The sequence below is a fragment of the Schistocerca nitens genome, chromosome 8 (genome assembly GCF_023898315.1).
Source record: "Schistocerca nitens isolate TAMUIC-IGC-003100 chromosome 8, iqSchNite1.1, whole genome shotgun sequence".
In the NCBI taxonomy this organism is placed as follows: domain Eukaryota; kingdom Metazoa; phylum Arthropoda; class Insecta; order Orthoptera; family Acrididae; genus Schistocerca; species Schistocerca nitens.
This window is the reverse complement of record NC_064621.1, coordinates 310,916,237-310,928,967: the sequence shown is the minus strand read 5'-3', so window position 1 is coordinate 310,928,967 and position 12,731 is coordinate 310,916,237. Positions and strand designations below refer to the sequence as shown.

The 12,731-nt window shown below is 39.6% G+C and overlaps 1 protein-coding gene across 6 annotated transcripts in view; it reads left to right on the top strand.

Annotated features, from left to right (window-relative positions):
* Positions 1–12,731, top strand: part of LOC126198472 (zinc finger protein 391-like) — a 158,892-nt gene that overhangs the window by 80,974 nt on the left and 65,187 nt on the right. For all 6 annotated transcript variants that reach the window (XM_049934824.1, XM_049934823.1, XM_049934822.1 and 3 more), the window contains one exon: positions 2,392–2,621. In XM_049934824.1, the coding sequence (XP_049790781.1) occupies positions 2,392–2,621 (230 nt within the window). The remainder of the gene's footprint in view (positions 1–2,391; positions 2,622–12,731) is intronic.

Genomic DNA, 12,731 nt, shown 5'->3' with positions numbered 1-12,731 from the left:
TAGTGGTTGCATCTTCTCTGAAGTGCAGTAGAGAATGCTAGCAGCAAAATTGAAGCCATGTCTCCCACAACTGAGGCTGTCATCATAGACCAAAGTTCTTGTAAGTGGCTATTTGCAGCTCCTCCCCTTTCTTGTGTGTTTTCTAGCAATGAGTATGTTGCACTGTTTTCATTGCTGCACAGAAAACAGCAGTGTAGGTCAATATGTGGAGCTGGTCACCATTTATTCTATGCAGTCTGACTGATACTGTTATGCCAATGTTCATCCAGGTCCATTTTTGTTCATATCCTCACCAACAGCAGTTCTTGTGTTTACTATCTCCAGTTAGCCCCCTAGCGAGGTACAGAGTGAGGTGATGCAGTGGTTAGCACACTGGACTCGTACTTGAGAGGACGACTATTCAAACCCACGTCAGCCCATCTTGATTTTAAGTTTTCTGTGATTTCCCTAAATCACTTCAGGCAAATGCTGGGATGGTTTGTTTGAAAGGGCATGGTCGATTTCCTAATCTGCTGGGACCAATGACCTGCCAAATCAGTCAACCAATCAACCAATCGAGTAAGGTTGTGCAGTGGTTAGCATGCTGGACTTGCCTGTGAAAGGATAATGGTTCAAACACATATCCAGCCTTCCACATTTAGTTTTTCTGTGCTTTCCCTAAATTGCTCCAGGCAAATGCTGAGGTGGCTTGTTTCAAAGGACATGGCCAATTTCCTTCCCTATCTTTGACACAATCGGAGCTTGTGCTCCATCTCTAGTGACCTTGATGTTGACGCAACATTAAACCAAACCTACCTTCCTTCCTTCCTTTATTCCACACAGCATCCCACTGTCTCAACTTACGTGTTATAATTACTTGCTGTATCTACCTGACCACTATGCACCATTCATCATCACCTTGTACTACGGGAGACAGTCACCTGTGCTTGCATGGAACTGTGGCAATAATCGAAGGCACTATGACAGCTGTGAACTATGTGAAAATTATTAGGAACTACAGGTGTGCCTTTTATGAACTACAGGTGTTCCTTCATTTCTGATGGCTTCTCTGATTGTGATGATGTCTTCCAGCAGGAAACTATCCATGTCACAAGACCAGAATTATGCTACAGTGGTTTGAGGAACTTGAGAGTGAACTCGTGTTGATATCCTGGCCAACAAATTCACCTTATATGAACCCAATGAAACACACACTAGCTTGTAATTTACAGGAATTGCTTGACCTTTGCGTAGACATCTGATGCCACATACTCCTAGAACCCCATCTGGGATTTATTGAATCAAAGCTGTGCTGAATGCATTCCAAACGTGAACCAACATGTTATTAAGCACATGGTCATAATGTATTGGCTCATCAGTGTATATGTGTTGTTTGTTCAGTTGCTGTGTTTTCACATTTTTTGATGTGCTTGTGCTCACATTAGGATTTGCTTTGATAAGTATTCTGCTAGCAAGATACTGCTTAAATTTCAGTTGTGGGTTTTACTGTAAAAGTTATGTTGTTGCACCCGTATTATTACAGAATGATTTTATCCAGAAGAGACATTGCATAATGTTTTGAACCAGTAGGGGGCATAAAAAGAGACAACATTATTAAACAATTCTGAATACACCATGAAATGTTGGGAGAGATCATAAGGGTTTCTGTCTGTTGCATCAACTCTCAGCATACCCAGTGCAGTGTGTCAAGTTAGAGTGCATGTATAGTAACTGCCTGATAACTTATGATATATACTCTATTGTTCCTTAAAAAGCTACCCAAGTTCCTAACCTCATTGAGACTTCCTCCTGGTCCAAAATTCTACTGTGTATCCACTGTTTGATTTGGCACCATATTATTCAATAGCATATTTTTTATTTATTTGTTCTGCATAAGCACCATGTATTTCTCTCTTTAGAATATCCAACAATATTGAGAACTGTGTGAAACTGATGGTACAAGTATGTACCAAGGTTCTTCAGTCCTGCATAGCTACATGGAAAGGGAATAGTATCATCCTTTATCAAGCCCTTACTGATTTCATACCATAATTGTCCATTATTCATCATATCATAGAATCTCACAAAATAGGCTCCTGGTTATCTCTTCTGTTTAGTCTTAAAAATACATAAGCTTTAACAGGTTCATTGAGACTTTCAATGTTAACAGTTTGTATGGAAACAAATGGGACAATAGGATCAAATACTGTTTAGCAATAAATCCAAGTTCCAGAAGAGGTGCTGCATGCTAATATGTATGTATGTCTAATTCATTTACTCATGAGTGTACATATATGGCCTAAATTCTGTTCAGCATGCCATATTGACTATTCCAAACAGCTTGTGTAAAGTATCATAGTTATGAAAGAGGATACAGAGGTATTCCAATGAATATATGATATTTTGTTTCAGAGATCCACATGAAAAGGCATCGTGGTGAACGTGATTTTTCATGTGCTAACTGTGATTATCGTACATATACTAAAGCTGAACTGGAAAGACATAGCACTGTGCACACTGATCATACTGATGATCGTACCTTTGTCTGTCATCATTGTGGAAAGGTGTATGCAGTTTACAAGTCACTGCAGGAGCATATTCGTTCTGTGCATGAGCAGTCTAGCATGCATGTCTGTGAGGAGGTTAGTCACCCTTGTGTTGTCAACCACACACCTGGCAATTAATTAAAACTGCAACACTTTGAAGACAGCCTGCAACAAACACCAAATATGTGTGAAATGTACTACATCCTTGGATATACAAATGATTAATATTTCAGTGCATTCTCATGGAACAGGCAAAAGAAGCACTATCTGCATTTTGTATATAAGGAAAGATTACACAGCATGTTTCGTATCCAGAATTGAATTTTGCTTGTCTGTGAAAAATTTGCATTATGCCTCTTGTAAGGAGGAGAGACATCTACCTGTACTTTCCGGAACTTGGTAGCAGCAGGATCATGGCCTATTACCATTCTGTGATATTGCTACTGCTTTTGATAACCATCCCTCAGCTGTCATTTGAATATGGAACTGATAGTTTTGGGAGAATCATACAGATTGCCATGCGGAACCTCAGACGTTCCATGTGACAAGCAACTGAGAGGACAGACTTATTCACTTGGCCATGCAAAATCAAACAGTCTTGGTATGTACCTTGAGTCAGGAAACTGACTTTTTTGCAGCAAGACAAGTATCCACATGGACCGTTTGAGGATATCTGAGACACTGCAGACTGTCACCATGGTGACCATTGTTGCAGCTGTCCTTGGTATGGCAGCAGGGAGAGGCATTCTGACAGTGGTGTGCTCAGTGACAACACTGAATGCTGGAGTGGCACCACATTGTCTTTCCAGATGATGTCTGGTTCTGCATACAGCATTGTGATGGACATACCTGCTCTGAAATCTCTGAGGGGAATCTGTATTGCCTGATTTTATTTGTCATAGTGATATGGGACCAGCAGTTGACATTATGAAATGGATACCATTGGGTACATAACACAGTCACTTCTGGTTTATGCTGCATCGACGGTGTCTTTGTCAACTGTGCACAATGCGTCATTTACCACCATCTCCACTGAGGGTGCATCATTTAGAAATGCCACTAGCAGGTGTCACCGTGAACCGTATTGTCGTCTTGTTACTGTCATGTTCGTTTTCTTCCTGTGGGTCATGCTATGGACTCCATTGGAGGATGCTGTCTTTGCTTCCACTCACAGCAAGCAATTGTATCCATCTGTGCATTTTTTTATGATGTCACTCATAGAGTTCTGCCCCCAGATCGTGGAAGACTCATAGTGACACTACTATAAACATTGTATGGCATTATTAATTTTTCCAAGTCTGTGTAGTGATAAATAAATCAGGGACATGCTGGAACACAGAATCACAGTGACCCAAAGACTATGTTTACATGCAACACATCTTCAGAAAGGTGAAAACCAAATTTTGGAAACTGTTTTTCACTGTTGTGTTTACATGGTGAGGTCTGAAGTCGAATTTGTTAGCCCAGTTAAATATGGTATTTGGCTGTTCCGGTTTCTGATTTAGTAAGCACAGTCACTATTTCTCTTCATTTATACAGGCTGTTACAAAAATGTACGGCCAAACTTTCAGGAAACATTTCTCACACACAAATAAACAAAAGATGTTATGTGGACATATGTCCGGAAACGCTTAATTTCCATGTTAGCGCTCATTTTAGTTTCATCAGTATGTACTGTACTTCCTCGATTCACCGCCAGTTGGCCCAATTGAAGGAAGGTAATGTTGACTTCGGTGCTTGTGTTGACATGCGACTCATTTGACATTTGGGCAGGCATTGTTGGTGATGTCTTGATTGGGCCCCATGTTCTTCCACCTACGCTCAGTGGAGCATGTTATCATGATTTCATACGGGATACTCTACCTGTGCCGCTAGAACATGTGCCTTTACAAGTACAACACAACATGTGGTTCATGCACGATGGAGCTCCTGCACATTTCAGTCGAAGTGTTCTTACGCTTCTCAACAACAGATTCGGTGACCGATGGATTGGTAGAGGCGGACCAATTCCATGGCCTCCACGCTCTCCTGACCTCAACCCTCTTGACTTTCATTTATGGGGGCACTTGAAAGCTCTTGTCTACGCAACCCCGGTACCAAATGTAGAGACTCTTCGTGCTCGTATGGTGGACGGCTGTGATACAATACGCCATTCTCCAAGGCTGCATCAGCGCATCCATGCGACAGAGGGTGGATGCATGTATCCTCGCTAACGGAGGACATTTTGAACATTTCCTAAAGTGTTTGAAGTCACGCTGGTACGTTCTGTTGGTGTGTGTTTCCATTTCATGATTAATGTGATTTGAAGAGAAGTAATAAAATGAGCTCTAACATGGAAAGTAAGAGTCTCCGGACACATGTCCACATAACATATTTTCTTTCTTTGTGTGTGAGGAATGATTCCTGAAAGTTTGGCTGTACCTTTTTGTAACACCCTGTATATTAAAGGTAGACAGTTTCATGCTTAGTCTAATATAACTGCTTCTCCTTCACTGCACAATAAGTCAGCCCATCCATTTCGGCCCCATATTTTGAAAATAAGACATAACTGACAATCCAAGCACATTTCAAAAATGGTTGTGCTTGTCCATGCGAGCAAAAATTGATTGTGGACGTCGAAAACTGCCAGCTAGAAATTTATTTTCAGTATTGATTTTGGTATGTTTACATGACCAACCAGAAGCGGTATTGTGAAATTGGTTTACAAAATCTGGTTTTGGGAGCCTCCTGCAAACATTTATTAAATATTTGAAGTATTTATGCCAGCGGCTGTACCCTGTCTTTGATGTCTCCATGATGTTACCTTTCAACAAGATAATCCAAGACTGCATGTTTCCCATGCTGTCTGGACCTACTTAGATACTGAGATGGGTCAACTTTTACCATGGCATAAAATTCACTAGGCCCCCCCTCCCTCCCCCCCCCCCCCCCCAATTGGAAACATCGTGAGATGCCACAATAGTGGCACTCAACCAGTCTTCAGCCACTGAGATTACTGAAATCTGGTATAAGTAGAACTAGCATGTCAGTGTCTGTCATCCAAATTGTCTCGATTCTCAGCTGAGTTAAATGCGTTGCTGCTACCAGAGGTGAAACCTTCATGTATGAAATTTTGTTCCCTGTATATGCTCAAATTCCTTACAAAATTAACTGTGTATTCTTCCTATAATACTTTACATGCACAATAAGCAAAATTTTGTAAATTATTATCCTTCATGGTGTTGCAATTTTAATGGCTGTCGTTTTATTGTTTCTTGGTTCCTACTTGCAAAATGGTTATGATCTGTTACCAGTGCAACATTTTAGTGAAATTAATTTAGATGAGAATATTTGTGATGACTATTGATTTCAGTTTAAGCCCTAAGAATATATGGAAAAATCTTTTCCTCTTAGGTGTGAAAACCGATATTTGATAGTTATCAGGGCAGAGAAAGACACTTTATTTTTGTTTTACGGGATTTGAAACTTACTATCAAAGGATGAGGAACAAAATGCTGGTTGATAAACTTCAAAAAGACAACATTAAGGCAACTTTAAATACAGAGGAAACAAATAGTTGTTTTAACCAAGGAAGCACTGAATAATTTTTAGGTATTGCATAATGTTTGGTGCTGTTGTTGGCCTAATCGCTTTTCACTGTTGATATGTGGTTTATTATTATTATGTCTGTGCACTGTTGCATGGACATAATAATAATAATAATAATAATAATAATAATGATAAAATCAGTATGTTCCAGAAAGCCATGCATGTTATTGCAATCTTTCAGGGGGTTGTATTTCGGGTCCTAATTGATCACAGAGATAAGGGATAAAGTGTTTCAGATAGCCCTTGACCAAGCAACTATCTGTATATTCATCAAAAGAATGGGCATGCTGTACATATCTTGCAGTATAGAGTGAAAATTTAAACACTGTACACATCCTCCAGCCCATGAAAATTGAGCAAATTGGTTGACACTGTTGGATTAGCTGTAGTCTAGGGAGGGATTAGATCGCTTATGAAAGCACCATTTGTTCATGGATGGTTCCTGAGAAAAATCCTGAAAAAACCATGATTTTTAGGTACAAAAAGTACCTACTGTGGGGATGGCCATTTCTATAATTTCTGTTCATGGTAGATCATCAAAATTTTGACCACACATTCTTAAGGTGATATTTTTGGGGAACTTTGATGAAACTTTTGAGGCACAAATGTGGATTTAACTGCTGTCATGAACACATGGCTAGGTTTCTGGAGTCATTGCAAGGCTTCCGAGGTTATTAAAGTAAGTTCTTAGTCAACATTTTTTCGCCTATTATGATGTGATGTCCCAGTATAACTAGTGCTTCAAGCCCAAAGTGGTGCTGTAGTGACTAAAAATAGGCTAAAATGGATCCTGACATGCCTGAAAAAACTTAACATGACTGCCAAAAATTATGTAAAACTTGGAAGAATGCAAATACAGGAAAATATTTCTAATAACATTTTACTCCTTTAAGGTACAAATTGCGAGGAGGACATTTTTGATGAATTGCAGTTGATAATCTAGTTTCCAGAAAAAATGTAAAGCCAATGATTTTGTGTTAACCTTGTATTGTGCATACATATTTGTTGTTTATACGTGTCAAAGTATGTAAATGTGTCAAAGTATATAAATAAACCATAAAAACGTGACTGGAATAAGGAATTTTTTTACATACGCAACAGAGAAAAGAAGAGAACCAGTGGAAAAATGTTCCTGTTGGAGCATAAAAAGGGTAACATGCTCTTCCTCAAGAGACTTTGACAGAAAATTGAGGAACAAACAGTTTCAATGCTCATGCTGCCTTCCTCACCAAACATTTTGGCGCGCACTTTTTTGTATGGAAGGAGAGTAGCAAAGAGACAGTGACGATGAAAGAGATAGGAGACAATGCCAGTGGAAGAGAAAGGAAGAGGAGAAATTGATTGTGGGAGAGAAAATGTGGCAGTGAAAGAGAAAGAGAGATGGAAGAAGGCAATAGCGAGCCAAAGAGAGAGGAGGTATTGGTTGTCAGTGAGATATAGTGGCAATAAAAGGGAAAGAGAGATGGATGGAGATAGAAGCAGTGGGAGTATAACGGAGCAAAGTGGATCTCCCAGAATTTTTGAGCTTCTGAGGTATGGAGAAAGTATCAGTGGAAAAGAAATACAAAAGGATACAGTGTAAGTGAGCGAGAAAACCATGACAGTGATATGTACTGTAAATGTGTGGGAGAAAAAGAAGACGGTGGGAGAGAGATGTATATAGATAGTAGCATTGAGTGGGATTTGGTGAGTATGAAGGCTTAACTACGAAGATAGACTGGGTAAAGGCCTTAGAATGTTCTGTGTTTAAAGAGGCAAATATCTTTGCATGCCAAGATTTTTGGTGAGGAAGACAGAATGAGGATTGAGGCAACTGTTTCCCCACTTTTTTGTTGCAGCAGTCGTTTAAAGATGAACATATTCCCCTTTTTTGTGCTCCAACTGGAGCATTTTTCTGCTGGTTTATTATTATTGCTTCTGTTGTGTGTTGATTTCAATATTTTCTTTAAACATTCCAGCACCTGATTGAACGTATGCCTGTCAAAGTGGAAGCTGTCATCAAGGCTAAGGGTAGGGCAACACCAAATTGAGTTCAAACATTACTGATGGAGGGCACCTCGAACTTTTAAGTCATTTTCAGCCAGGTGTCTGTATACTTTTGATCACATAGTGTATCTGCTGAAACGCCAGAGAAAATATAGCTGATGACTCTCGGAGACACCCACTGTTTATATTATTCACTCCAAAATTGTTAAGGAGAAATGCAGAGTAACGTTTCTATTAAATGGGATCAGTGCTTTTTCCAATGAAAATATGTAATAGGAAAATTCTGTCTCAAAAGAATTTTTGGTTTTAGGTGAAATATCTTTCTGTGCATGGGCAGAAGTACCTTTCCAGCTCATGTTATCAAAGTATGAGTGAAACAAAAAGTTGATTGAGGAATGAAAAAGACCTGCTGCCAGTTAGCTGGATGATGCACAGTCATGTTTCACTGCCAGTTTGCATCTTCATTTCCTTTTTTCTTGTAATTTAACATCTTTTTTTATTAATATTCAAAATGCAAAGCACATATGTTCCACGGCTCTTGTGATTTACCTTTTTTCTGGTAAGTGACTAATGCTATGTGTGTGCTCCAATTTGCAAGTAATTGCCATTACTCTATGGACTAGGCAGCCCTATTACACTCATTCACATTTTGTTCTATGTGTGCACCAGCAATTTTGCCTCTTCTGCCCACAGGTTCTTGGCAGGGCAGGGAACAGCATGCTGTTGAGAATATATTTTTCTCTATCTGCACTCTGCACATTTGTGTGCTTGCTGTTAATGATCACCCAAAACCTCTCCCTCTGAAGCAAGCAGACTGAATGTGTATGGCATAAGACTCCTGCTTTCAAGGGCAATGCTGTTACCATGTGGACATCAAAGTACCTCATGATTCGACTCAAAGCTTCACTCTGAAACTAGCTTTTGTGAGATTGTTGGCATCTATCTCCAAGTGGCTATCAGTTCAGGCCTCTCAGTATTTCCGTGATGCATTCACATGATTCAAACAAAAGTGAACTAGTCACACTGCCCTTTTATCTACGTTAAATATCCTAGGCAAGTCCTATTTGATGTCGGTCCCACACTTTCTAGGATGGATCCCATGGGTGTTTTGTAAGCTGTCTCCTCTGTAAAGTGATTACATTTTCCCAGTATGCTACTAATGAACTGATGTGTCCACTTGCTTTATCTGCTATTGAGGTTATGTAATGATCTATCTTGGTGAAATTCATTGTGTACATACTGACACCATTTCAAAAAGATTTCGAGAGGTGGTACCTCAGACTTATAGAAATATGTCATAAATGAACACAGTGTCAAAAGCAGTGTGGTACAAAATCATGTGAATGCTTCATCAAGAGTTGTTCCAAGATTTTTGTTGTCAGCCTGTCCAGTTGACCAGGAGTGAGTACTCCATAGCAGGATTAGTATTCACCCATAACTACAAAAAATCTAATAATATTAGCAAAACAGTAATCTGCAGAGCTTACAGCTGAATCATGAGTTCTTTAAATTTATTTGTATACTCTGCAACCAGCTGCACAGTATATAATGAGGAGTACTATTATCATCTATTACATTCCTTACTGACTTTGTATTTGAACAAGGGGGAAGGGTGGGGGATGCATACCTATACGCCACTATATGTAAAAGTCTCTTAACTAAACCTGAGTTTTGAGTAGAGCCATATGATCAGCTTCTCAGAGAACTTTCTCAGACTTGGCAAACCCAGGGTGCCCCAAGCAAGAGCTTGTCAGCTCTGTCAGTCTCCTTTTACTGTAAGCTTTTGACATGATTAAGCAACCTTTCTTTAAAATGACAGTGAAATGTTCCATCACAGTTTAGGGGATCTTGGCTTAATCAGAGTACAAGTATTCTATAAATTTGTTATAATCCTTTCTTTAGGACAACAACATTTATTGAACACAAACTTCTATAACAACAGGTTAAAAGTTGCCTGTTAGTCCACAGAACCAAACAACAACAGCTATTGATAGAAATCAGTAATAGCCACAATTCCATATAGAAAATAATATGCAATAGTTCATGACTGGAATAGATATAAGTCCAAACACTACTAATTCACTAGACAGGCATATTGTGTGTATGCTACTAAGCAAAGTTCTATTGAGGCTGACAGTGGTGGGAACCACACATTGAGAAGTCAGAGCACTATGCAACACTAGTCTAAATCAGTTCAGGTAAGCAGCAGCACTAGCGGAGACAAAATCACATAATAGCAACTGAGAGTTAGTCCACAGCTGGTAACCCTTACATTTGCCCACTACAGAAGCTCACGTATCGGCCTGCATTATCAGCAGTCTTCTCGCCACAGATGCTCTCACCTAATGTAGGCAGTGTTACATGCATTGATCTGTGTGTATCATTGATTTGTAAACCTGGCAAGGCTACTAAAAAAAATCTTTCTTCCAAAACTTCAAGGTGTCTTATATGACAGCAAAGATGATGACTGTTGATGTGAAACAACAGTTAAACAGCAACTTCAGTTGTATTAAATTTGCTTAGGTATAATGGCCTCTACTGAAGGTGACCAATATTCTCATAGGATCACTTGGGATGAAGACATATCACTGAATGTAAATGGAGCACACAAATTAAAAAAAAACCGTTCAGAACAATTGGTCTTGAGCACCAACGCCCATAATATCAGAGTGTCAGGGTAGAGAGTGATCTTGTTGGAATGTCGTCAGAAATATTCGGTGTTAATGGAAACAATGTGTTTTCCAATAAATGTTCATTATGAAAAGAATATAAGCCATCATTTCAAACTCTTTTTTCATTTTACATTTAATTTGAGCTGAACATAGAAGTGGGGAAGGGTGTAGGGTTGCCTTATGTTGCACAAAGACAATCTGTTGTTGCTGTTGTTGTGGTCTTCAGTCCTGAGACTGGTTTGATGCAGCTCTCCTTGCTAATCTATCCTGTGCAAGTTCCTTCATCTCCCAGTACCTACTGCAACCTACATCCTTCTGAATCTGCTTAGTGTATTCATCTCTTGGTCTCCCTCTACGATTTTTACCCTCCACGCTGCCCTCCAATGCTAAATTTGTGATCCCTTGATGCCTCAGGACATGTCCTACCAACCGATCCCTTCTTCTAGTCAAGTTGTGCCACAAACTTCTCTTCTCCCCAATCCTATTCAATACCTCCTCATTAGTTACGTGATCTACCCACCTAATCTTCAACATTCTTCTGTAGCACCACATTTCAAAAGCTTCTATTCTCTTCTTGCCCAAACTATTTATTGTCCATGTTTCACTTCCATACATGGCTACACTCCATACAAATACTTTCAGAAACGACTTCCTGACACTTAAATCTATACTCCATGTTAACAAATTTCTCTTCTTCAGAAACTCTTTCCTTGCCATTGCCAGTCTACATTTTATATCCTCTCTACTTCGACCATCATCAGTTATTTTACTCCCTAAATAGCAAAACTCCTTTACTACTTTAAGTCTCTCATTTCCTAATCTAATTCCCTCAGCATCACCCGACTTAATTCGACTACATTCCATTATCCTCGTTTTGCTTTGTTGATGTTCATCTTATATCCTCCTTTCAAGACACTGTCCATTCCATTCAACTGCTCTTCCAAGTCCTTTGCTGTCTCTGACAGAATTACAATGTCATCGGCGAACCTCAAAGTTTTTATTTCTTCTCCATGGATTTTAATACTTACTCCGAATTTTTCTTTTGTTTCCTTTACTGCTTGCTCAATATACAAATTGAATAACATCAGGGAGAGGCTACAACCCTGTCTCACTCCCTTCCCAACCACTGCTTCCCTTTCATGCCCCTCGACTCTTACAACTGCCATCTGGTTTCTGTACAAATTGTAAATAGCCTTTCGCTCCTGTATTTTACCCCTGCCGCCTTTAGAATTTGAAAGAGAGTATTCCAGTCAACATTGTCAAAAGCTTTCTCTAAGTCTACAAATGCTAGAAACGTAGGTTTGCCTTTCCTTAATCTAGCTTCTGAGATAAGTCGTAAGGTCAGTATTGCCTCACGTGTTCCAACATTTCTACGGGATCCAAACTGATCTTCCCCAAGGTCGGCTTCTAGCAGTTTTCCATTCGTCTGTAAAGAATTCGCGTCAGTATTTTGCAGCTGTGACTTATTAAACTGATTGTTCGGTAATTTTCACATCTGTCAACACCTGCTTTCTTTGGGATTGGAATTATTATATTCTTCTTGAAGTCTGAGGGTATTTCGCCTGTCTCATACATCTTGCTCACCAGATGGTAGAGTTTTGTCAGGACTGGCTCTCCCAAGGCCGTCAGTAGTTCCAATGGAATGTTGTCTACTCCCAGGGCCTTGTTTTGACTCATGTCTTTCAGTGCTCTGTCAAACTCTTCACGCAGTATCGTATCTCCCATTTCATCTTCATCTACATCCTCTTCCATTTCCATAATATTGTCCTCAAGTACATCGCCCTTGTATAGACCCTCTATATACTTCTTCCACCTTTCTGCTTTCCCCTCTTTGCTTAGAACTGGGTTTCCATCTGAGCTCTTGATATTCATACTAGTGGCTCTCTTTTCTCCAAAGGTCTCTTTAATTTTCCTGTAGGCAGTATCTATCTTACCCCTAGCGATATGCTCCTCTACATTC